The 27901-nt window shown below is 38.7% G+C and overlaps 1 protein-coding gene across 4 annotated transcripts in view; it reads right to left on the bottom strand.

The window, feature by feature from the left end:
- CACNA2D1 (calcium voltage-gated channel auxiliary subunit alpha2delta 1) overlaps nt 1-27901 on the bottom strand; it is a 677013-nt gene that overhangs the window by 78710 nt on the left and 570402 nt on the right. For all 4 annotated transcript variants that reach the window (XM_065420204.1, XM_065420229.1, XM_065420221.1 and 1 more), the window contains exon 13: nt 2626-2704. In XM_065420204.1, coding sequence (XP_065276276.1) covers nt 2626-2704 — 79 coding nt within the window. The remainder of the gene's footprint in view (nt 1-2625; nt 2705-27901) is intronic.

The raw sequence follows: 27901 nt of genomic DNA, 5'->3' as shown, positions 1-27901 counted from the left end.
ACCATCATCTTCATTCCTGCTTCCACTCTATACCCTCCTGCTTGGGACAAATTCCCCTTAAACATCTGCAAAACTAACTCACTCTCCTTCAAATCCCTCAAGTTCTCGTTGGCCAGGATACCTACAAAAAACTTGAAAATGGTGAGGCCACTAGTGTGCCGAGACCACAGCCTATCATGCTGACCAATATTATTTCATTGTACTGTCCCACCAGTTTCTCTATATACATCTGTTGTCTCATCTTGTACTTAGATTGTAAACTCTTTGGGCGGGGACTTTTTGTTCTGTGTTTGTAAAGCACTTAGCACAATGGAGCATAATTAGGGCACTTGGAGCTATGATATTACACATAATAATTGTGCCCATTATCTCTCAGCATTTGGACCTAAACTGGCATACAACAAGAGAAAAGTTGGGTGAGATTTTTACTTAAGTGGGAGAGTAGGAGATAGTCGGATGATAAACAAATTGCCAGCAACATAAAAATAACAAAGTATTTGGGGGAGGCAAAGGATAAGGGAGTCTAAAAGTTCAAGGGTGTAAAGATTAATAGCTCTCTCACCACGCAGAAAGTAACCTTATTTCTGATTCTGAGATCAGTTTATCCCAGTAGTTCTTGACTGTGTAATGTGCCACATATAGTCTACTGTAAGTTTGGAACTAGAAATTCATACTATTATATGATCTCCTTGCTATCTCATTATGTGATTTATAATGCATCAGCTTGGTATCTACAACATCTTTCTTTCAATTAGCACTTAGGATTGTCTGTGGTGGTAAGATAATTAAAAATAAATGTTTTTGGACAAAATGATGGGTTTTGACCACAATAATATTTTCAGCAAAAATATGGATTGTCATATAAAAATCATTGGCTGATAAAGTTTCAATCAAATCTTAAAAAAATGATTTTTTTTGTTCAAAATGGTGGATGGATATCTTACTCTTCTCTCTCTCTCTCTCTCTCTCTCTCTCTCTCGCTCTCAAAAAAGCAACAAAACTTTTTTCCACCATTTTTCTAGGGAAACGGGTGAAAGAAAATACCCTCCCCCCCAACTTAAAAAACAAAAACAAAAAACAAAACAAAAATCTCACTCCTTTTTTAGAAATGAATTTTTTGTTTTGCTTTATTTCTTAATTCATTTTGATTTATTTGGGTGGAAATAAAAGGAAACACTGTGAAATAGTTCAGATTGAAATTTTTGTTCATTTCATTGGACAACAAATGTTGACAAGTTCTTCTCTTAGAAACATCTTTGCTTAAAAATTTTCTAATCTGTCCTCAATATCAGCTTCTCATCTTCCACCAAAACAAGAACTTTCCAAAACATATACGATTTATGATAGACTATTATAAGAGAAAAGTAAAAATTGTTGATCATAACATTTTCCTGACAAAATATCAAGTTTCAATAAAATTTTCTGATTTTTACAAAAATGTTTGAAATGAAACAATTTGTTTCAAATCAGCATTTGATATAGTGAACATGTTGATAATCAGAAATTTTGATGTCAGTATATCAAAGCAAAATGTTTAATTTCAAATAATATTTTTTAAACAAAATATTTTGAGATTTTTGTGGTAATGTTTTTTGGGGAAAGTCTCACCCTCATTTATCCAGGTCTGAGGTGTGTTAATTACCAATAGGTATTAAAGTGGTTACTGAATGTGTGCAGGTCAGAGCTTCCTTCAACAGATTTAAAGAACTGAGCTGAATAATAGACAACAAAATGAGAATAGATTTTTGGTACCGATCGTAGCAATTGGTAGCATACTACATGAATTTATTCAGACTTCAACTGTGGTAAACTGAGTTGGAGGTAAAAACTTGTACAGTTATCTCAATCTATTCTGATTGCCTGGGGATATTTTTTTCAAGTTGAGCCTCTAAACAAGCAAAGACACACAGAAAATGTGGCAGAACGTCTAGCTAGTTGTTAGCAGAGGCATCAAATCTGGTAGAGATGTTTCAATTCCAGATAATCATAAATTCCTGTCTGTGGAATTAAAGGTTAAAACTTTCCCTAAAAGATCTCATTGAGACAGAAACTACATTTATATTGATGTAATTGGCAGAAATTTTAACTGCTACCTGGCTCCAACTTCTCCCCCATTCCCAGCGGCTTCAGCCCCCCATTCTCCTGCCCTGTCCCCAATACCGTATTCCTGCTCCCTCCATGCTGACCCGCTTATCAGCACCTAGGCACTTCACGATGTGGCGGGAGGTCCCAGCCTCTCCATTTGGAGGAGAGGAAAGGAGTTGCTGGTAGCTGCCTAAGGCCTTTTGTGAAGCCTATGCCTTGGTCTGTAGATCTGAATGAGAAATATTCATTTAGTTCTGTGAATAGCAAAAGACTTCTAAATGGAGTGTATGAGGAATTGACTCTACTTTTCAGTCTTAAAACTGAGTTCCTTGAGAGGACAATTTGACAGAACCCTATGGTCTACTAAAAAAGAAAAAAAATCACTATTTGGAGCCCTGATTCAAAACATCAAAATGAATTTGTAAATCAGGCTAAGGTTTTTAAATCTGTAGTCCTGTGTAACACCTACAGAATGGTTTATATTTTGGGGGATAATCAAAGCTTTATATAGGTATAAGCTCAGAGAAATACACACTGTACCTTTATTTTGGCAGGCCATCCATTGTATGGGTCCTTTGTCATAATTATGTTGACCAACAGAAAATGTGAATACACGTACCTAAGCAAATTGAAAAGAAGATACACATCATTTTTCTCCATGTCATCAATCAGATGCCACTTTCAGACAGCGCTACTTGGATATCTAATTCATGTAAACAGTGTGATAACATTTTAAATTCCAGCATTGCATCCAATACCTTACAATAGCTGCATTGATGTATGTTATATCTACACCTTGATGTATTTGATATTTAAATAGCATAAAGACAAGTGGGAAGAACACTCATCCATACTCTCCGTACTCTGAGTCCAATACACAGGGTTACTATTTACAAGACATCTAAATACACTTGTTTTGGGGTGTGAGTTATCATTTTTGAGCATTTTATTAAATTACCTCACATAATCCTTCTTGAGCACTGTGTTGTCCGCAGGGAGATGTTGTGTGCATATTTTACGCAGCAGAAGTCAGTGCAATGCAAAATAAGACTTTCTAAGATATTACAGAATTTTGATGAGGACCTTTACTCTGAAAGTGAAACTTGCAAATAATACACAGAGTAAAGTTTCATTAGACCCAGACCTGCAAAACTCAACCTCACTTCAATGGGAGTTCCATGTGTTCAATTAAGCTCTTAAAAACTCTTCTTTAAAATATACTCTTTTGAGGATACAATTTTGTCTTGTTCCATAGGTGCAGCGCACTGACTTCCATATCTGTGTACTTGAGAGCAAAATTAGCTACAGAGATGGTCCAAAATTTTCTATCCATGTCTTTTTAAACAGAAAACCCCTATCCTGTTCATAAGACTGAAACACTGGACGAGCAGATAAATTTGTTGTGCAATTATCTGCAGACTTTGAGACTGGTAATTCAGGCCAAGGCAGTAGTGTGGTGTGATCTCTGTAGCAGTTCTATAAGGAATTTGGAATGAACCCCCTTGACAATGAACAGAAGAGAAATATATCTGATCTACTGCTCCTCAGGGCTTGTCTTCACTGCCGGAGTCAGTCAACCTAAGTTATGTTACTCCAGCTACTTGAATAAGGTAGCTGGAGTCGACATAGTTTAGGTCGACTTACCGCGGTGTCTTCACTGTGCTGCATTGATGGGAGACGCTCTCTGGTCGACTTACCTTACTCTTCTCAGAGAGATGGAGTACTGGGGTTGACCAGAGAGCGCTCTGTCATCGATTTAATGGGTCTTCACTAGACCCACTAAATTGACACCTGCTGCATTGATCAAAAGTAGCAAAGAACAACAATTAAAGCAATTAGGTGTTTGTTAATTATGACTTGGCAAACTGCTGGAGCATTAGAAAAATAATTCTCAGAATTTTCCTTCATCTATTGATTCATCCAGAACCAAGGAAAATGGACACCTGAAAAGATGAGTTAGCAAGTCGAAGTAGAGGAGTAAGAGTCAAAAATCTATGCAAGATCCTGTCACCCTTGCTCATGCTGAGTTACAATGGGACTACTCACAGATTAAGGTACTACTCAAAACCAAGACTGGCTCTTAAAGTAGAAAACTAGAGACATATACTAAGTTCAGCTCTAAGAGACCAATCAGGAGTACCCTCCAAATTTTGTTAAATGGAACAATCCTATTTTCAGGCAACTAAGTATATAGGTGTGTTGTACAGAGGTGCATACCTTGTTTTATCATATTTGAATCAGCTGCTAGTAATAATCAGCTAATTCTCAGTTTCTCAAACTCTAATGACAATATTTAATTAATTTGTTTATTTAGCTGTGCATAGCGCTTTACTTACTAGCATGTGCGAAGACAGGTCCTTGCCTCAAAAAGTTTATAATCTACATTAGATGGAGGACACAAGATTAAAAACAACAACAACAAAAAACCTCCTAGTCATAGTGGGGATAGCAAGGACAGAAGAAAGACAGTGGAGAAAAAGAAGAACTGCTGTTATAGGGAGAATGTGGTTTTTGGTTTTACAAGAATCAAAGTGATTTGTTTTGTTTTGCATTTCCCTCCAATTGAACAGGTGCATGCAGGTCAAGGTAAAATGAAGGGTTCTGGCTGCTACAGATATTAAAGATTTCAGGCACTCTAGAAGCTGTTGTAAAGGCAGAGGTTAAGAGCCATTATTAAATGCAATAAAAGCGATGCTTTGGTTACAGATGTTAGTCTTTATGGTTTTTTTCTCCAGTGTGCTACTGGAGTAATGTAAAGCAAGAAATAATTATGTGCTTCCTCTAGTACATCATGTACTGTAAGTATAATACAAAAGAAATGGGTTGATGTGGGTTATTCAGAAAAGTAGTTACATAACTGGAACACAAATTCACATGCACTTTTAGTATTCTAAAAAAGGCAGGGCAAATTCTTTATTCACAGTTGATTTCAGTGTGGTTGTATGGAATGATGAGATCGAACTTTGGCTCAGTAGGTTTGCTTGCCTTAGTGTAGGTAGGAAACATTTACTCATATCGGCCAAAAGCCAAAGACCATGGAAGTCAGTAGGTGTCATTCCACAGACTTCAGTAGACTTTGTATCAGGCCTGTGTCACTGAGGACAAAGACCCCAAGCTGTAAGCCTATATAGTGTTATAGACCAAAAGATGGCAAATGAAAGGGGAAAGAAATCAAGATCAGTGGGGTAAAGCATGTCCCAGAAAATTACTTTTCACTATTTAATGCAAACAAAAAGACATCTTTTCACTTTAATTTCTGCTTATGGTTGTATTTCTTCTATTTAAAGAAGGGAATAATACACTAATTAAACCCATTTTTCTAAATGTAAATCTTAAGGCTGCTTTTTTTCCATGCCACGATGCACAAGCCAGAGAAACGCTATAAACTTTTTAGGCTGCCCCAGTTAAAATTCTGAACACATCTTTCCTTATTATTACTTTATTCTGTGGGTATGCGTCATAACACATAAAACAGTGGATTATTGTGAAAAGGAATATGAAGGATGTTTTGATTTTGTTATGAACCAGAAGGCACTTATTTCAAGACACTCCCCAAAATATGTGCACATTAGACTTATGTTGGGAAGAATGTGAGAAAAAGGATGAGATTTTAACTCAGATTATAATAATGATCGGGGTATGGAAATATCATAGATTGTCTTTCATTAAATCTCTGGTTAGGTCATTTAGGCTGCAATAGTGTGTGTATTGATAACTTACTTCCAAAGTACTGTCTTAATTCATCATTAGGGGCCTGACTCAGCAAGGTACTTAAGCATATGCCTAAGTTTAAGCATGCAAGTAGTTCCATTGAAGTCAATGGAAGTACACATGTGCTTCAAGCAAGGCACATGTTTAAGTGCATTGGGGACTTGAAGCCGCTCTTCTTCCAATTTCTTCAAAATAAGCTGTTCCTACCTGTCCTTCTCAGCCTTCCGTATATTTTTGCAATCAATACCTATCTCTAGGTCCTCACACTCACCCCAACTTAACTTCAATCTGCAACACTGGCTGACAAATTAATTTACAGTCTCATCTAGAAAAGAACAACGGTTTAGTTATCTTTAAAACTCAGTTCACAAAGAACCAGATTCTCAGCTGATCAAAATTGCTGCCACTCCAATGCATACACTATGTTTTGCAAGTCTCCAGCGGATGATTGCTGATTTACACCTGCTGAGGATTTGGCCCTAAATTATTCTGTTACCTGTTCAGACAATTTCATTCCAAAGCACTGGAAACACTGATCTAAGAACAACTTCTTTTCTACCTACATAATTTTTCAGTTCCCACTGAAAACTCAGAACAAAATTAGGGCCATTAAAGACACTAATCTGGATATTGAGGCAGACAGTCTGTCGTGTAATTGGGGCCTGATACAATGCCAACTGAAGTCTTTCCAGTGACTTCCATAGGGTTTGGATCAGACCCTCGATAATACTTCATTTGTGCCTAGCCTTTTGTTTTAAATAAGACATAACTGGGTAAACTGACTGTTTTTTCCCCAAGACAACAATGGGGAAATAAAATAAAATAAAAATTACTCCTGAACTTCCTTGCAAATGAGGTAATTTTATATCAGTTTTACAAATGGGAAACCTCTAATGCAGAGAGAATATCTGGCTTGCTTAGTGTTGCATAGACAGTAACTGAAATCAGCACTAGTTATATATACTGAATCAGAATTACTTATATATATTAAAATATAGTATTAAAACACTAGTCTTGAATAAATCTTATGTACAGAAAGTGGCTGGAAGACTAACATACTAACTTCACCGAAGTGCACAATAAAGTGTAGACTTTATGGACAGGTAAATTGACATCAGATTCTGATCCTCTTAATTTCAATTTCGACTATGGCGGAGTAAGGAACTACTCAACATGTGTAAAGGTATCAAAATCAGGCTCTTGATGTCTCACAGAGTGTGGTCTTAGTTGCACCAGTTAGCACTTCCTACTGTCAAATCCACAGTATGGGCAGAATGACACTGTTTGATGATGATTATTAATTGTAATTTATATTACAATAGAACTAAGAGGTTCTGATTGAGATCAGGGCCTCATTGTCCTTGACACTCCACATACACATGGCAAGAGACAGTTCCTGGCCTGATAAGCATTCAGTCTAAATAGGCAAAGGACATGGGAGAGAAATTATCATCCCCGTTTCACAGGTGGGGAGCTGAGCTGAGCTGAAGAGAAATTAAGTAACTTGTTCAAGGGCACGTACTGAGTTTGTAACACAGCCAGGAATTGAACCCAAGCCTCCTGAGTCCCAGCCCAGTGCTTTGACCACAAGATTATTCTTAAAGGAGGCTGCCTGGGACTCAGCTCAGAAAAATTCAAGGCAGTTTTCCTAATATGAGATCTGATAATTAATTTCCTCTGGCTTGTTTCAGACTCTCAAAGATGCTAAAGAGTCAAATTATATTAATTAAGGCTTTTATTAGTAAAGAACAAAAATAATTTAACTCATCCCTATTCAGTGAAGAGAAAATTGGCACAAGACCACTCAAATGTTTCTGGTCAAGAGGCAATAAGAAAGAATGTTACTACAATATTAATTGAAATGTGAAGGTTAATATTTGAAGTCTTCAACTATATGCCAATTCACATATATCCCTAAACTCTCTCTTCACTGACAAATTCCTTCAAGTGACTTCCACTTCTAAGCGAAAAAGTGTTTTTGTCTGTCTTTATCCTTCTAGACATTTAAAAAAAATCTGCATTCAATATGAGATATTTTATAGTGCAAAGGCAGAAAATACCATTACATTGTGACCTGAGGAGCAATCTCTATATTAACAATCCTTTACAAGTATCTGTAATGCAATTCCATATCTTATTACTGCCACCTTGTGGAACAACTGGGGAACGAACATACAACTACCCATTTTTGAACCTGTCAATGGAAAGTGTATGACATCTCTCTCTGTTTTGAAGTTGGCAGTTCTTTCGTGCCACTAATCTTTTTTTTAAATGATTATTATTATTTATTATTATTATTATTATTATTTCAGAAGGGTACAGAAGGACATCTTTTCTTACCAATTAAATATTTACTGTTATTAGCATGCCACTGGATTTCTAAACATAAAAAAATCCGTCCCACCAAAGCATTAGATGCTCTATTTTCAGTCCTTCCACTTGTTGGAATGTTTCACAATATTATTCATAAGCTCAACCATGTCCAGATCAGATGAAACTAGAAAGACTGAACATAGACAAGTTTGATGATGGTACTAAAAAGTGATATTCTCTCACACTATTATTCATCAAAATAGTTTGTAATAAAGGTGGCAGTGAGCAGTCTCAGTGGTTGGTCAGGGCATCAAGCTCCACATCTGAAATATTTGAAGACATCCATTAAGATATATCACATTAATAAAATGGTTTATGATTTTCCCTTGCTGTGTTTCCACAAATTTCCCTTGCCATTTTTATGTATGCCTTACTAAAGCTGGGCAAAATTTTTCAACCCAAACTTTTTTCAGTGAAAAATAGAGATTTGGCAACACAAAGATTTTGCAAATTCGTGTTTATTTCACTGAACTTGTTCTGGTAAAAAAGGTATTGATTCTTTGATTCGGAATGATTTCTCATTGTTATTTCCTTTAATTTTATTTGTAAAACATTTAAAAATGCTCAAAATCAAAATGAAATGTTTCATGCAACCCAAAATGAAGTTTGTTTAAAAAACAAACTTTTGAATTCACTGAAAAATTTCAAAATGACTTTTTTTCTGAACTGAAAAATCCATTTGGCTATATGTGAGACAATTATTATTAATGGACAAAATTCCCAGCTGATATAAATCAATATACCCCCACTGACTTCAATGGCATTACACTGATATGAACAAGCTGAAGATCTAGCCCTTGAAATCCTCACTCAGTTTGGACTCCATCCCAGATAAGCCCAAACTACTGCTGAAGATAAATTAACATCATCTAGATTTGGCTCACTGATAATAACAATGTAATAAAATATTATTGATAATAAGCACACCATGTCCTCTGTACGCCAGTCTCTCCTTGTATTTGATCCTTCAATCAGCCGGATTGATCACCTTAAACATTTCCAATTGCAGATCTAAAAAGAGGCTTATTTGATTAGGATTCACTGGAGAATCAAACTGAAGGACAGCATGGGATAGCAGGGGTAGTTAATTTTTTTTTTCCAAGGTCCAAATTTCTTGGTCAAGGTATAGTCAAAGTTCAATCTCCAGAGAAAATACCTTAAAAACCCCAACATAATGATAATAATAAGTACATAAAAAGATTTTGGGGTCCATTCAAAAGCATCTGGTGGTCTGGATTTGGCCTGCCGTCTGCCTATTGACTACCCTGGGATAGGGGCAGGGTAAAAACTCTGTGTACAATAGTAGGAATGGGAATTCCCAATGATGTGCAGGAGGGGATTCTTGGGGGTTCTTGAGACACTCATGTTATAATATACCAAAACTATAGGTTGCGATGATTTCCCTTCCTCTGAGGGAATATGGTCTCAGCAGCACCATATTTAGCCCATCCTACCGGTCAACCACACAGTGGCAGTAATGGAATGACACAGTGTTAAACAAGCACCCTTAAGCTGCCCATATGTTTCCCAAAGTGGAGTCTGAGCACTCCTCAGGAAAGGATGGTCTTGTGGATAAGGAACTGAACTCAGAAGACCTCAATTCAATTCCTGGTTTTGCCATTACTCTCTAAATATAGCTAAATTGTCTCACTCAGAGATGACATACACCTAGATCTCTCAATATTTCTGAAGAGTAAAGCATTGGCCTGTAGATGGGATCAGATTTTAGAAGCTGCTCATATCTGCCGTACAAACCCACCCATCCCCACTTCAAATTATAGAAGGGGAACACTGTTCCGTATTATCAGCATATTTTCCCAGGAACAATGCATAGACATTTTAAAAGTTAAATAATCTAATTTTGTTTACCCAAGGCCTCTTTTCTTGTTTATAATTAAGATAAAACATTTATTTGTTTAAAGTGGAAAACAAATTAATAGATTTCCCATGTCCCTCTCCTCTATATGAGCACATGCTGTCTGATACTCGGGTTTGATAACAAACTAAAGGGGAATTTCTTTGGTAGCTCCTTGTTATAAAGTGGGTGAGAATACTCAAAATTACTGAAAAGGTAGATGAAATTGTACATCCTCAGTTTTATGTTCTTCTCACTGCAACTGCCTATAATCATACTCAAGTAAAGCTTTCTCTACATCTAGATGGAGATCTCCGCATAGACTAAGAAAAGGGGCCACCATCCATCGCAATTCTGGAATAAAGATAGGAGATCTTATGAAATGTTTTGATAGAACAGAATTTGATGACAATGACATTGGAAGTTGGCCAGTTTAGTTAAGGTGATTGTCATTGTTCATACTACAATATTAAGACTTTTCCCTTTTTTTGACCTCATCAACCTCAGGGAAGAACCATTACCTATAAGACTGTCATTTTACATGGCTGAGGATAGTAGGATAATTTTAATATCCCATTGAATATTATTATTTTCTTGCTTGCTTCCATCGTGGTCCTTCTCCAGCTATTGTGATCAATTCATTTATGAATGCAAATAGACTGCTCTCTGGAAATACTGTACTGTTCTCTTTTGCATCGTTACTCTTTCAGCTTTCCACTCCCATTACTCTGGTTCTCGCAGCATGAAATGTTTGATTGCAATTAAATGTTTCAAATGCCAAAGGGTTGCATTAGAATAGGAGGGGGGAAAGACCATAGGAAATTCTCATTTCCGAGCAGAGCCTATTTACAGGAAATATTTGCCTCTCCAATTATCAGTTACACAAAGTTCAAGTCTAATTTCACAATGGTCAAATCTCCAAAGATTAATGAAAATGTGACTCTAAGGAAAGGAAAAGCAGTGAGAGAAATGTAAAAGTAAATGGTTTGGTGATGTGGGCAAATGATTAATATCTCACAATATAGGCAAAAATCAGATTTAAAGCTTCTTTTCTTGCTGGTACCATATTGCCCAGGGATTGTAAAGGTTTCAGAACAGCATCACATAGGTGAGGGTTCAGAATGAAATTGCAGCCTGAAGTTTGAATGTCCGTCCTTTGTTAGTTTAAATGAAACCCTCTCCATTTTCTTTATAGTGTGTGTGATTAATGACGAAGCTCAATTGTTCCATTCACACACACAATAGTATTTCTTCCAACACCACTACTCTTTTTTCCTCTTCTTATTTAACATCCAACTAAGTTGACATTAAACCCCAATACACCAACCCGCCTGTTTCCAATCTAGTCCCCAACATACTCCATTCTTGTTTCCTTTCTTTGACCCCAATGTGCTTCTACCTTCATTCCCTTAAAATGTAGCCCCAGGTGGTTGGCACTTTCTTTAATGGGTTTTCTTTTACAGAGCCCTGATATGAATCCAAGAGCTCAATTAACAGGGAAAATCCAGATTGCCAGCAAATTTGCAGCTTCTGTTAGAGTTTTAAAAATGAACACTTTGGAAGGGGGACTGGGCAGAAGGGTTTGTATTACCATTGCCTGAAGTGCTTTGCTTTTCCTTTCTATGTTCTATTTTAAAATCTATGAACTTTAATAGTATTTCAATGTCATCATTTTCTAGTTCGTTTTTTTCATGAGTATAAAAAGAGAAAATGGAAGTAAGTACCGTATATCAGAGAAGTCTCAAACATATTTTTTTTAAGATTGTGCTGAGCACAATTTGACTCCACTTCACTTACAGTTAAAACATTTCCAGTCTTGATATAACTACATCCATTGCTGCTATTCACTCTCAGCAGTTGGTATATTTCCTAGTGTACCTGAAGGATCGAGTCATAAATTCACACATGTAGTACGGAATGCTCTTTGCAATTTAAAATAAAGGTAATACTATGCAGGCTAGCTAAACTTGCTTGTAAAACTATATTTTATTTGTCTAGATTAGGTCAAAGGACAACAAAACTGCATCCAAAATCTCAAGATTCCTTCTATGCATCCACTACAAGAACAGTTAAAGTTGTGGCATCAACATTACGGATATAGAAATATAGACCTCATCTGTAGTAGGAATGGTTTAGAATAATAAAATGAATCTTGCCACAGGACAGATGGGGACCAGGTAATTCTCACTGTGAGGTCCTTTCCATCCTAAATGATGCATATTTTCAATTACTTTAAGAAAAAACATCTATTGAGCTTTGACTATTAGCGGTAAATATTCCCAATGGCCTGTGATGGGATGTTAGATGGAGTGGGATCTGAATTGCTACAGAGAATTCTTTCCTGGGTGTCTGGCTGTTGAGTCTTGTCCACATGCTCAGGGTTTAGCTGATCGCCATATTTGAGGTCGGGAAGGAATTTTCCTCCAAGGCAGATTGGCAGAGGCCCTGGAGGGGTTTCGCCTTCTTCTGCAGTGTGGGGCACAGGTCACTTGCTGGAGGATTCTCTGCACCTTGAAGTCTTTAAACCATGATTTGAGGACTTCAATGGCTTAGATATAGGTTAGGGGTTTGTTGCGGGAGTGGGTGGGTGAGATTCTGCGGCCTGCGTTGTGCAGGAGGTCAGACTAGATGATCATATTGGTCCCTTCTGACCTTAAAGTCTATGAGTCTTTTCATTTTCTGGTAAAGAAGAAATTATACCTTATCCTGCAATCAAAACTCCAATTAACTTAATTATAAGTGTTGCCTGAGGCCCCAATCCTGCAAACACTTTTGTACATGCTCAACTTTACAAGCATGAAAGCTAAGGATCAGGGCCTGATTAATGACAGCAGGATAGGGCCCTCTATTTAAATCACATCTTAGATGACAAAACATAAATCTTGTTTCAACATGACATGATGTGAAGTAGCGGAGGGTTATTTAATGAAAAAGCTGAAAATCCTGTTCAATCTTAACTACCAATAGATTATAATTGATAACATCTCATTTAGCTCAGCTTTGAACTTTAATGGAAGAATTGTGTCTGCTACTTTCTCAAATGGTAATTAATGAAGATATTTACTATGGTTCCAGCTATTGTATTTTAAAAAATGACAATAAATATTCTGCAGAGTCTAAGATTGCAACACAAATAACTATTTTTTTAATTTTTGCAAATATGCTTTTCACAAAACAGGGGACATGCTCTGGGAAAATTGTGTTTGTTAACAAAATGCAGCACTGATATGAAGCCGGAAGCATCACCAGCAAAGATGCAATTGCCACAAACACAGCAGTTAGCAAGCACAATACTTTGTTGTCCACTGATGCTAAAAGGAACCTTTAAAAAAAAATGTAATTCTTGATAAAAGGTGTTTTCAGCACATATTCCAGATTAGTTCTTTGTTCTATGTGGGTGAAATTCATGTCTGTGCAGGGAACCAGTACCAGGACCATGAGCCACACACATATCACTTAAGCCCTTGAAATAGGCTTAAAACCCGGATATATAATATTATGTAAATTTAGATACAAGGCTAATGTGAATATGAATTCAAGTAAAATAATTAACTTCAAAATGCTGAACAGAGAATTAGACATAATGGAGATACAGTGGGCCAGATCCAGAAGTAGCTCTATTGGTTTCACAGAGCTCTCTGATGATATATACCAGCTGAGGATATGGACCAGAAACTCCCCATACATGTCCGTCCTTTCCAATTAATGCCAGCATTCTGTAGCTGATGCTAACCTTCATGAACAACAGATTTTCAGTTCACTGTAGTGGATTATTATTTGTTATATGCAGTGTTGTTGAAGCCGTGTTGGTCCCAGTATATTAGAGAGACAAGATGGGTGAGGTAATATCTTTTATTGGACGCTTGTCTCCCTCACTAACAGAAGTTGGTCCAATAAAAAGATATTACCTCACCCACCTTGTCTCTCTATTATTTGTTAAACACAGAATGAAATCCTGGCTCCACTGAATTCAATGGGGATTTTGCCACTGACTTCAATGGTGATCAGGATTTCACCCATATAGCACACTTGGAGTTTATAACACTACATTTGACATGCAGCTTGACCTTTCCTGCGATGTCTCCATTTCTTCTACAGACTTCTTTAAAAAGAAGATTTCAGCTGGGCATAGCACTCTAGTGATGACTCACCAACATTAGTCTGCAGTGCAGAGAGCATTTCCTCTTGTGTATATTGAATATTATAAAATGTCCTTGTGCATTCTACTCTTACGTATTGTGCTTTACTAACTGCTGGTAAAAGGTTGTCATGGGTCAAACCTTAAATTATTTTCCTGGTCAGTGGTTTGTAGCATTACTGCCAATATATTCCCTATTACTGATTGTTTTTCTAATTTACTTTTAATTAGGTCTTTGCCTATAAACCTTGCATGTGTGTCATCTGAATTGCCTGTCTCTTATCTTTCCCTGTTCTATTCCCCGAAACTATTCAAATCATTTAGAATGATATCCTAGCTCTACCAAAGTCAATGGCAAATACCGTTTCAGTGGAACCAGGATTTCACCCTTAAAATATTTATCACTTTCTAAAGTATTACTACATTACCCATTCTACATGCAAATTGGGTAGCCATCCATACACATGCTACCATCTGTGGAAGTAAAAATGAACACTGAGTTGAGACCTTTTTAATCCTGTATCTTTCTATGGCAATTGTCTCCATTCCTTTTTTTTTTTTTTTTTTTAATGTTGAGGTAAACAAGTGTTTGCTTTTCTATAGATAATCATCAAAATGTATTAGGAGCCTCTTTTTTTTTTAGCATTTTACTCTCCTCTATAAGTCTCTCATTCTTCCCTTTGCTTTTCTTACATTTTGCATCATTTTAATATTCTACAGCTTTTCTTCATGCTCCCCATTCAATCACATTAATGAGTCAAGAATTTATTTGTCTTGTTTTCTGATCTTTATTTATCATCCTTACTTTCTTTGACCTCATCTACTTACAATACCCCAGTTTAGTTCTCGTATAAGTTTGCACTGTTCAGGTGTTTTGATTTAAGTTACGTTCTCTCCATCATGTTGGTTCCTGTGATCAAGCATTTTATAGTAATAGCCTCTGAAATTATTTTTTATTAATGATAATGATTCTTATTCTCAACTATAATTCTTACAGGACATAATGTTCTTGAATCAACCACATGCTCTCCTTTTCCTAAAAAACAACTCTTCCTAAACCCTTCCAAACAATCTAGGGCGGTGGTTTACAACCTTTTTTCATTTGTGAATCCCTAAATATTTTCAAATGGAGGTGTGGACCACTTAGGAAAACTTAGACATAGTCTACGGACCCCCAAGGGTCTGCTAACCAGAGGTTGAAAATTACTAATATAGGTTACTCAAGTATTTAAGCCTTATTTTCTGCCTCCACAAGACTTAATTTAAGCCTCTGATGCACCTACCCTTACTGAACCTCTTATTTCCTTCCTCATGCTTCCTGTATATATAAATACGAACTTCATATTATCTGAATGGAATTTAACTCTGTTTCCTGATGTTTTCCATTTTTACTTTATTTTTAAACCCTTTCTTATGCCACCTGTTTATAGTACTACATATACCCCTCTTGTTTCACTGCCTGTTTGTTTCAGCTGTTCTTTCCTTCTCATGCTTACCGCAGAGCCTCCCATATTCTCTTACCCCCTTTACCTCTACTGTGAAGTCCCCCACATATTTCTATCTGGTTTCTCACCAGAACATTGGCAGCCCTTCTGCATTGATTCCATCTGTTCCAAAAAGAGACTTAATACCCAACATCTGCTTATCAGTTATTCTGACATGCATTTTTGTGCTTAAACTCCCTTCCCATAGTCTTATCATTTCTGGACGATTGCACTTGCAGTCATGTACTTTAGCTTGCTTTTTCCTACCAGATCCTGTTGTACCTGTTTTATCCCATGTCCTCCTCAGTGGACTGAAATGAAAAACTCTATAGCTATTACCAGAAACATTTCTACCAATGGTATAAATTCTCTTTTTTTGACATCCAAGATCGGGTTAATAATAAAAAACTTAGGACCATGATTACATATATTATGAATATTTTAAAGAAAAACATCTTCTCACCAGCATAATTACCACATAGGTGTTTTTTTTCTTAAGCTCAGTTCTGCTTCCCTTTACATAGAGCATTGCTGATTCACTTCTTTAACTCCTTCCATTCTGCTTGCTTTCTCATCCTAGGCTTTTAAGTGAAATGAAGGACTCAGTGGTATTCCAACATTCAGAGGCTTAGCGAGCGCCCTCCGTACCCTCCGACCGGAGGGGGCCCCGCAAGGAAGGGGGCCCCTAAAAGTGGCAAAAAAATGTAAGGTATAACTAGGCAAGTGACATTTATTGACGCTATTGCACAATCCATGTCGGTTTTACTGACAAAACCGTGAAGTCATTATGATACATCATAATGCTATTGGCTACATCAGTTGTCTGTCGGTCAGTTTCAAATTTTAGTTGGACCCATTCAAAGAATGTGTATTTGCGTTCATAATGGCGGGAGGCGGATGAATGTTATTAATTTAGTTGTTTAATTTTTTATCGTTTGAAACGATTCGTTTCCAACACAGAAGCGTGCTTTGTGATGTCTAAGAGAACGTATAAGAGCGGAGCTAGTAAACGAAAGGCAGCAAAAGATGCCAAGAAGGAACTTGAGAAAATTCCAAAGTTGTCAACGTATTTTGCGCTGCAATACAACGTACAGGTACAGGCACATGAAACGGACAGCGCTAGCAGCGACGAATCCTATCCAGAAGTATCCAGAAGTGCTTCAAGTGAGGTCGAAGGTGAAGCCAGTTGTTCTACCAAACAAACTGTGACAGATATTCCAGCTGCTGCCGGGAAAGAAGTATCTGAATCTGAACCACTGACTGATGATCCAGGAGATTGGCCGTCTATAACATCGGACAGGCAAGTGTGTGACATTGTTGCACGTGGCCCACCGCAGCAGAATGAAAGTTACGAATTTCCTTTTAACGAGGAAAGACGGAGGTTCACAAGTACTCATTTCTATCGAACCATGGCAAATGGCGAGAAAATAAGACGTTCATGGTTAATGTACTCAGTTCAGAAAGATGCCATTTTTTGTTTTTGTTGTAAATTTTTTGGCACTGGCGACATACAGCTACGTCGTGGAACATCTGCTTGGAAAGCACTGTCAAAAAGACTTCAGCAGCATGAAACAGGCAAAGGTCATCAAGACTGTATGGTGAAATGGTTTGACCTTCGGTCAGGCATAGTAAACCGTACATCTATTGACCAACTCGAATTGCAGGCTTTTCTGAAAGAAAGAGATTTCTGGAGAAATGTTGTCAAACGTATGGTTGATGTCGTTATTTTCTTGTCCGAAAGAAACTTGGCATTTCGAGGAAGTAATGAAAAGCTCGGCGATCCTTCGAATGGCAACTTTTTGGGACTGTTTGAATTGCTTGCAAAGTATGATACTGTCCTCAGCGAACTTTTACAGAGGATTAAGAAGGCAGAGACACATGTTCAGTACCTCAGTCCACAGATCCAAAACGAGCTGATTCAACTTGTTGCCAGTAACATTCAAGAGGCCAACATAGCGCAGCTTAAAAAAGCAAAATATTATTCAGTTATTTTGGACTGTACTCCCGATGTGTCACATGAAGAACAGATGTCTGTGGTGTTACGCTTTGTTGAATGCAACGGTGAAGATGGTGTCAATATTCGTGAAGCGTTTGTTGGTTTTCTTAATGTTCATGATACAACTGGCGAGGGCTTATTGGAAGCGTTTCTTGAAAAGGCAAACAACTTAGGAATAGACATTGCTGACATGAGAGGCAAAGCTTATGATAATGGCGCAAATATGAGAGGAAAGAATAAAGGAGTTCAAGCCCGCATGCTAGAAATAAATGACCGTGCCTTGTATGTACCATGTGGAGCTCACACTTGGAATCTTGTGATCTCAGACGCGGCAAAGTCATCGAAATATGCCGTTGACTTTTTCGGTCTGATTAACAGAATATACGTTATCTTTTCTTCTTCACCTTCACGTTGGGATATACTTCAAGAACATATGCCAATATCTGTTAAAGGGTTATCGGACACTCGTTGGGAGTCGAGAATTGATGCTGTGAAGCCATTGCGTTATCACCTTGAAGAATTGTGCAATGCTTTGTCATCTTTGCGCTCGAAAAGAAAGATGGCGATACAGCAACAGAAGCCGGTGCGCTTTTAGACCATGTTACTACGTGGCCTTTTGTTCTGACTGTGTACACGTGGTACGATATACTATTTCACGTCAATAAAACCAGCAAATTAATTCAGTCACCAGATGTGTCAATTGACGTACTGCAGGCAGAAGTCGGTGCTACAAAGAAGTTTTTGGAAGACTATCGAAATACAGGATATATCTCTGTGGTCACAAATGCACATGAAATAGCAGAGCATATGGGTATTGAGCAGGTGTTTCCAGAAACCAGGGTGCGACGTAAGAAGAGAATGTTTGATTACGAATGTGCTGATGATTCGAGTCGTCTTTCTGCCGAAGAAAAATTCAAATCGCAGTTCTTTCTTGTTCTCACTGATCAGGCCATATCTTCTGTTTCGTCGCGATTTGACCAACTCGTGGAGTGGTATAAGTTGTTTGGATTTCTGTACAACGCTAACAGCCTGAAGCAGTGTCACAGAGAAAATGAACTGGAGAATCACAGCAAAAATTTTGAAAGAAAAATGGGAGACATTGATGCCAACGAACTCATAATGGAATTGAATTGTTTTATTTATGTCATCGAGAAAGAGAGAGGAATTGTCACGGCAAACAATTTTTTAACGTACATATACAAGAACAGCCTTCAGGAGATATATCCGAATCTTTGCATTTGCATCAGAATTCTTCTGACCACACCAGTTACTGTCGCTGGTGCTGAAAGGAGCTTCAGCAGAATGAAACTGATCAAGAATATCCTGCGCTCAACCATGACAGATGACAGGCTTTCTGCGCTTGCAGTTATCTCAATCGAAAACAAGATTGCCAGATCTCTGGACTATGACGCATTGATTAACCAATTTGCGGAGAACGAGGCTCGAAAGAAGCGCTTTGCGTAAATACGGAATACATGTACACTGTAGGCCTATGTATACATAATATGAGCCCTGTATATTGTATAAAATAAATACCGCATTCCAGTTTCTGCATTGTAAGGGGCCCCGCCCGGACATATGTTCGGAGGGGGCCACGTTCTTTGTTGCTACGGCCCTGCCAACATTTCTCTGAATTTTATAGACTTTTCTCTTTTGGACAACCAATTTTTCCCTCTCTTGGCCATAATGTCTGAGGAACTTTTAACCTTCCCTGTCCCCAAACTACACTGATTGGGTCTGACCGTGATGGCTTCTCTGTTACACACACTTGAAACATCTTTCTCTTTAATGAGTCTGGTGTTATTCTTTCAGTAGAGCCCTATCCCTGGGGCAGTCACACTCTGGGAGTGGCCCTGTCAGAATGGTTCCAATAGCAACGTGTTGCTAAGGAGCCAGGCAGATGGGGTGCAAATCTAGAGCCCCCAGGCCTCTGTACAGATGATCCTGGCTTCCCAGGGTTCTGCAGGCACCAGTTTTGAGGACAGACGCCATGGCCTTTTCTATGAGAGGACTCTGCTATCTAATGGAACACCATGTGGGAATCTCTGTAAAAAGATCCTCATTGAGATCCCCTCCCTTTGATATGTTTTTGCCATGGGAGAGGATGATCTGGGCCAGTGCTAGGTAATTATGGCCCAAAATTTAGATTTGTAAGAAAAACGTGTACAGAATTTGTGTGGCTATTTTTGTGGAATATTTAATTCAATAACTGGCTGTATTTAATCTATGTCACATACCCAGATGCTATGACAGTGGGTACACAACAAGTCATTAATTAAATAAATGGTGCTCGAGAACCAGGTAGAGAATAGATATTTTCTTTTAACACGGCTGTATTACTGCAGTGACAAGTTGAGCCTCAAACTAGAGGAGTTTTTGCTGATGTTCCAATTAAAAAGGTGCAAGCAATTAAATTGCAGAATTTCTGAGTGCTATCCCAACTTTTCTCCAAGTCCCTGCTAGCTCTCCCAGTTATGAATGTCACAGCACTTTTAATAATTAAAATTAAAATCTGGGAGAGAACAGAAACCTTACTAAAGTAGAAGTCGTTAGAGAAAGAAAAAAGTGTCAGTCTTAAATAAATTGAATAAATTTTATAGAGAACATGCAAACTACAAGAAATTAACAGTGAGGGGCAATTTTTGAACAGGCCTGTCCTAAGCATTAAGCAGAGCTGATATTCATTTTCATCCATTTCAATAACATTTACATGGGCCTTATTCGCTCTCCCTGTCTCTTCAAAATAAAGGAAGAAGCTGTAGTCATCTCAAAAATCTTGTTACCTTTTAAGCAGAGCTTCATACTTGGGCCTACATTTCTGAGCATTTCTCAGCTTCAGTGGTCTGAGAAGGACACAAGGCAGAGAGGACTGTCTCTGGGTTTTGATGGAACTCAGTAGAGCACTTTTGATTAAAAGAATGCACAGTACCTAAAACAGCCTTGAAAAAACTAAGACAGGAGGCAAGCCTTATTAGAAAATGTTGTTGAAGAAGAGTTAAAAACTTTAGAAAGGTAACCTCTCTAGAACAAGTAATACTAGATTTGGTTTGCAAGTGGAGCTGACCTTGTAAACAGAATCCTTAACTCAAAGAGGACTCTGAAAGAAACTCTGAAAGAAACATCCGAAAAGGGGATATTATACTATGGTAAATCCCCAAGCAGGGGCAGCATGGGGAGGCAAGGAATGATCCATGACTGGAGGGGCACTGGGGAAGCTCGCCTGATGCTAGAGGTGGCCCGCTGAGCTGGGCTGTGGGGGGAGTATGTCTGTGCTGGTGCCCCTGCTCAGGAGTGGGAGCTGCGGCTGCTGCTGTACTGAACAAGCATTCAGGCTCCTGAGTGCTCATCTTAAAGAGACAGTGCACTGACACACTCAGGGACACACACAGTCTCCCACACACACTCCCGCCAACACTCACTCACTCTTGCTACTTCCTGTCAAAATGCACAATGCACATATATTCTCTGTAATTTTATTCTTTCAAAGTTCAGTAAGGATTACAGTACTGTTATATTGGGTTTTTGACTAGTCTGTGCATTTCATACTTCTATTTCACTCTTATGCTTAAATTTAATTCTTTGAGTAGTGAGTTCTAAATGCCTAAGCTGTCCTGGCTGGAGTAATTATCACTATTACTTTTATTACCATATTGTGCTTTGTCATTCATTATTTAAAATGGTACAATCAAATAATAGTAATCTTCTAGAATGTAAATTTAGCTTGTACTCCTCTTAGCAGTGCCAGATTAAAAAAAAAAATGAGCTAAACACATAACTTTAGATACTGTGCAGATGAAGCTTGCTTAGTTTCAAATTGCATTGTTAATTATATCTGTAAAATAACTTTGAATTTGTACAAAAATAAATGTGGTTCCAAGTCTGATACTAATAGTAATGATGGAATCAAATGTTAGTGAGTCACATACATGACTGTGATCAATAAACATAAATGCCAAAATAATTAGAAAAATAAATTCCCATTCTTAATAAAAGAGAAAAAAATCTTAACCACGTATGTTAAAATTAAGTAAATATGTTTTAGTGGAGGAAAATACAATTGACTAAAATAAAGTAGATAATGACAGTAACACAGCATGTGTATGTTACAGAAAGTAAGCAGATTTTATTTAGTTTTATCTCTACTAAAGATAGTGTAAAAAGTATCAAAGTTGTATTTCTGATATCTGTGATAAGGCTCCAAAACTGATATCTCACAATTTGGGACTGGGAATATCTTGCTGTATTATCTCCTGATTGTTCTAAATTTACATATAAATTTAAAATATGGCTTTAACCGGTGTGTATATATATCTTTTCTTTCTTTATACAGGAAATAGATACAGTGCTCCTCTCAGCTAAATTCTAGGTAATTATCTGCAAAAAAACTAGAGTTTTCAGGTGCCTAAGTAGCCCCTGGAATCACTGTTAAAGTTGCCTCTTACTTAAGAAAATCTGAAATGGCGCCCTCCGCTTCCTCCCTGCCTAGTTCACAGCCCCAGCGTGTGGCTCCCTGCCATGTGCCTGCTGCAGCTGCACGTGGTTCTGGCCCAGGCTTAGGTTTTCAAACTGTCTGGGGCTCAGGAGCAGCACAAACCCAGCATCCATCCCCCTTTCCACCCACTGCCTCCTCCAGCTGCTACTAAGGATGGAGGACAGAGCGGAAGGTGTCCTGGTAACACCTCCTACAGCACTTGTGTTCAGTTAACCCTCTCTATCACTGAGGCCACCTGCTCCAGATTGACCACAGTGTGAGTTGTTGTACTATGGCTCCGAGTCTCCAAATCTTCCAAATATCCTACTTTCCTGTGTGCAAATGGTTAATTTTAATATATAATGCAGTACCTTCTCCAATTTAAAGTAATTAGCTATTAGTATTATTTAACTAGTAATTTCCCCCCCAAAAGTTTGAATATTGTTATTATTATTAGTAGTAGTAGTTTATTTACTTATTTATTGACTTAGGGTTTTTTCCTATTCATTTTCTGTGAATAAATGTTGCACCAGTGAGCTGCCACAAACGAAGTTTAAAACAGATCTGTCTGTATACATTTTTATTCTCCTTTTGAGGATAACATAGATAAAATATATGTTTAAGTGCATATTGTAAAAAATAAAAAGTGTGTGCGCCCACAAGATGTATAGCGCAGCCCCTGCAATTTTCTATCTAGTCCATCTCAGCCCCACCATCAGGACAAGGCTGGAGCCACCCCTGTCCCCAAGCAATCCCTTCAAATTGCTCCCTTGGTAGTAGGCTGTTTAAGGGCCGGATTCTCTAAGCTGTTCCATGATGGTAGACTCCTGTGCCCATGCGGAGCCCCACTAAAGACAATGGGGACACCCCCAGGCACACCATCTTGGACAATCAGAGCTTTAGAAAGTATGTTATATTTGTTGATAGTAATCAATATGAATCAGAAGTTCAAATTATAGAAAATTGATAAGGGAAGCAAAAGGACATAAGAAGAAATCTATGGCAAGCAGAATTAAGGACAACAAGGAGTTGTAAAATATATTAGGAACAATGGTATTGATCCATTACTAGATGGAAATGGTAGAATTATCAATAATAATGCAGAAAAGGCAGAAGCATTCAGTTAATATCTGTTCTATATTGGGGGAAAAACAAATGATATAATCTCATCATATGGTAATGATAACACTCTTTCCATTCCACAAGTATCTCAGGAGGATGCAAAACAAAAGATACAAATGTTAGACATTTTTAAATCAGCATACCAAGATAACTTGCATCCAAGAGTTTTAAAAGAGCTGGCTGGGGAGCTCATTGGACATTAATGTCGATTTGCAATAAGTCTTGGGGCACTGGAAAAGTTCTAGAAGACTGGAAGAAAGCTAATGTTGTGCCAATTTTTTAAAAGGGTACCTGGGATGATCCAGGTAATTATAGGCCTGTCAGCATGACATCAATCCCAGGCAAGATAATGGAGCGGCTGATACGGGACTTGATTAATAAAGAACTAAAGCAGGGTGTGACGGGGCAGCTGCCCCTCACTGGCTGGCAAACAGTTAATAGCAGCCCTTGGAGCGGCTGCGCAGAACCCAGCTGATCAGAGGAAGCTTAGAAGCAGCCAATCAGGGCCAGGCTGGGCCCTATGAGAAAGGCTGCAGGGCAGAGAGGAGCTCAGTCTCTCCCTGGAACTTGAGGGAGAAGGACTTTCTGCCTGTAGAGAGAAGTACCTAGGACAGAGCAGTGTTAGGCAGGGTCAGGGGAGCAAGCAGAGCTCCAGCCTAGCTGGCTCCCAGACTGTGGCCTTGATACAGGGGCCGAGTAGGTGCTGGGGCCAGGGAAAGCAGGCAGTGGCAGAGGGGAAGGAGAGGCAGTGAGCGGCTGCCAGCTATAGGGTCCCTGGGTTGGGGCCCAGAGTAGGAGGTGGGCCTGCCCCACCCCCTTTGCCCCTCTGACCGCCGAAGGAAGTGGCCAGCCAAAGGACTGCAGCTTGCCCCTAAGTGAGGGGCTGCAGTTTGCCACTGCGGTGAGAGGCCGGGCAAAGGACTGCCGGTTCCCCCAGATTGAGAAGAAGATTTGGGGTGTGTGGTGAAGAATCAGCTAAACATGAGCTCCCAGTGTGATGTTGTGGTCAAAAGAGCTAATGCGATCCTCAGATGCATAAACAGGTGAATCTCAAATAGGAGTAGAGGGGCTTTTTTACCTCTGTATTTAGCACTGGTGCAATTGCTACTGGAATACCGTGTCCAGTTCTGGTGCCCACTATTTAAGAGTGTTGATAAAATTCAGAGGATTCAGAGAAGAGCCACAAGAATGGTTAAAGGATTGGAAAACATGCTTTAATGATAATCTCAAAGAGCTTAATCTATTTAACCTTCTCTTTGTCAAACTAGGAGGTGACTTGATTACAATCTATAAGTATCTACCTGGGAAACAAATATGTAATAATGGGCTCTTCAGTCTAGCAGACAATGGTATAACATGATCCAGTGACTGGAAATTGAAGCTATACAAATTCAGATTGGAAATAAAGTGTCAATTTTTAATAGTGAGTGTAATTAACTATTGGAACAACTTGCCAAAGGTTGCAGTGTTTTCTCCATCACTGACAATTTTTAAATGAATATTGGATGGTTTCTAAAAAATATGCTCTAGGAATTATTTTGGGGACATTCTATGGCATGTGTTACACAGGAGATCAGACTAGATCACAGTGGTACCTTCTGGCCATGGCTATGAAGGATGAGAACAATACTCTCACCATACTCTGGCTGGAAAAACTTTACTGAGCTGACAGTCAGTTGACATAAAGCACCTTTCCTTACACCAACAGTAATTTTTTTTCAGACCCAAGGATAGAAAAGCAGGGTGGAAAAAGCTGCTAGATTTTAAGAGGGTACTAATGAGATTGGCAGCCCAGGCTTCCCAGGACTAATTCTTTTGCAGCGTGAATTGGATCCACTCATCCCTGGATTTTCAAAGTAAGACGTATATAAAAAGTTAGGATTGGTGTAGAAATGAACTCTGCGGTAAAGGGTCTGCTCTAGACCTTAGTAGATTGCTTGGTATTTTTAGATATAGTAGGACAGTAGGCTAACTTTGCTTAATGAAAGTAAAAGGCTAAGAGGAATAAGGGGAAAGCCACGTCTTTGATGGTAAGGCTGTTGTAGTGTCACAAGGAGTTAAAGGTCTTTGGCCAATGACAGCTGAAGCTGAAGCTAGGGAGAGACTGAAGGTTATTGTCATCTCAAAGGCCAATGCTTGAGGCTTTGCCACGAGAGAGAGAGAGACCTCATCAAACCTGTTTTGCATCATCAAAAGAGAAGCATTTCCCTTATCTGTTTTCATTTTAAACCTCTGTATCTTCTGGGAGACAGACCTAACTAAACTGTGAGGTAATAGTGTCACAAGGAGTTAAAGGTCTTTGGCCAATGACAGCTGAAGCTGAAGCTAGGGAGAGACTGAAGGTTATTGTCATCTCAAAGGCCAATGCTTGAGGCTTTGCCACGAGAGAGAGAGAGACCTCATCAAACCTGTTTTGCATCATCAGAAGAGAAGCATTTCCCTTATCTGTTTTCATTTTAAACCTCTGTATCTTCTGGGAGACAGACCTAACTAAACTGTGAGGTAAACACCACCTCAGGAAGTTCTGGATAAAAGAGTGAGAGAATTGTATAAGGATGAGTAAAACCAGGGCAACTAATAGGAGCCAAAGACAACTTGGGTTACCACTCAAAATTTTTGAAATTTCATTAGTTAGTTCTGTGTGCTCAAGTGTGACATAAGCAATACTCCATCCAGCTGAAAACTGATACATGGTGAATAGTAAATGATGTATTCCTACATAATCAAGGTGCAGCCTATTAGTAATAGTAACAAAGGGAAGGAAATTGGAGGGAAGGGGGTGTTTGTTTTTAAATACACAGTTTTAAAGTTGTATGTTCCATTAAACACAGAAATAAAATATCAAGGGAGGAAGAATAGTTTTTAAAGTGAATGGAATTAGGAGATCTGGGTTCTATTCCCAGCATTGGCAAAGACTTGCTTTGTGACCTTAGGCAAGTCATTTATTCTCTCTCTGTGCTTAGCCCTCAGCTCTACAATGGGCTCTGCCCAGGTGCAAGATTTGGCCCACATAGTGCTCATTGCAGGACTGTGGCCTTAGTTTGTTCTTTTTTTTTTTTTTTAAGTGGGATAGTATAGTTACCTAATCAACAGGGTTGTTGTGAATCTGTACTGTGAAATTCATCCATGTTTTGAAATGCTTTGAGATGCAGGGCACAATCGAATTTCAGAATATCTATGCTCTATAATTAAAACATACAAAAAATGTTTCTTCTGATTCAGTGTTTTTATTTATCTATCAGTTTCTCCAAAAAAACTGATTCATTTCCATTTTTTAAAGTCTCTGAGTGAAAGTCATCACTAATATTAACAGATAATACTGGAGAATGGCCTCATATCACAAGGGACTAATGTAATATATTTCAAATAAGTAGCTGTGAACATTACGGTGCCCTGAGAAGATGCCATTACTTGTATAGTTGCTGTCTCACTAGAGGAAAGTGAAGTAGCTGCATGTGATTAGCTGGTTCATGGAAATTAGAAATGAAAGTGACCCACTAGATCTTCTTCCCTGGCCGTTATAGGATTGTTCCCTCTAGTACTTTTATTTATAAATGTCTCCAAAGAGAGGTCTTCTATCAATTCTCTTGGGAAACCATTCTACAGTTCAATTGATCTCATAGTTAGGAACGTAGTCTAGAAATTAGCCTAGCTAAGTTGCTGTAAAGCTGTGGGAACTAGAATCAGACTCTGCAGAGCCTAAGATAGCTGACATTCCCACGGTGCTACCGAGATACCATGAGGAGCCTCAGCCAGGGAGTACTGTGGAGAAGGTGCCACAGGAAGTACTTCCCAAGGGACCCAGAGTGACCCTGATGCCCTCTGATTTACTATCTACCCTATGTAACCCTGGAGGGTACCCCAGGGAGCTGTCTGGTCAACAACAAAGACTTCGGGCCTGCTACGATTCCAGATCTCATCTCCTGATCTCTGGTCTCCGATCCCAGTTTGACTCTGACCCTGGTTCTTGCCTGATACCACCACTGGTCTCTGACTCCAGCCTGACTCTGAACTTGATTCCAGCCTTGTAATATCTCTGGTCTCTGACTCCAGCCTGACTTTGACCCTGACTCTAGTGATTCTTCTGACTCCTGTTCATCGAGTACTGTCCCTGACATGTGGACCATAGCCCAGCTGTGAGCACTAGGTCAGCCCGCCTATGCTCTGGTCCCTTACAGTTGCACTGTGCTAGTACCCAGTACAAAGTGGCAGTAAAGCCAGGCTAGCTGGCCAGTGGAGGATTCCTCCGGCCCAGTACCTTCTACACCACCACCCCTATTACAGTTCCCAGAGTAGAGGGCATGGTCTGGGCCAAGACAAATTGTCATGGTAATCCCTACTTTCTGGGTCACCGTAGGGGTAAGTAACAATTGATGTACAGTAGAGTAATCCAGACACTAGCTTAGCATCCAGGAAGCATAAAGTTGGCTTAAAACCTTTGTCCCTCCTTAGACTATGTCAAGCTTAGTTCAGACATAGCTCAGGGTCTGACCCATTCAATCTAAATCTTCCTTAGTTTCATCCAGTTAACATTACATTACGCCCCTTTAGTCCCATCACATGCATGTAAAACACACATACACAGAAGAATCACTCCCACCTACTACTGAAATTCAGGCATCTCTGGGCAGAATTTGACAGCTGTTAAATTACACTAACAAATCCA

Source organism: Emys orbicularis, chromosome 1 (assembly GCF_028017835.1).
Source record: "Emys orbicularis isolate rEmyOrb1 chromosome 1, rEmyOrb1.hap1, whole genome shotgun sequence".
In the NCBI taxonomy this organism is placed as follows: domain Eukaryota; kingdom Metazoa; phylum Chordata; order Testudines; family Emydidae; genus Emys; species Emys orbicularis.
This window is presented reverse-complemented; position numbering and strand designations above follow the sequence as displayed.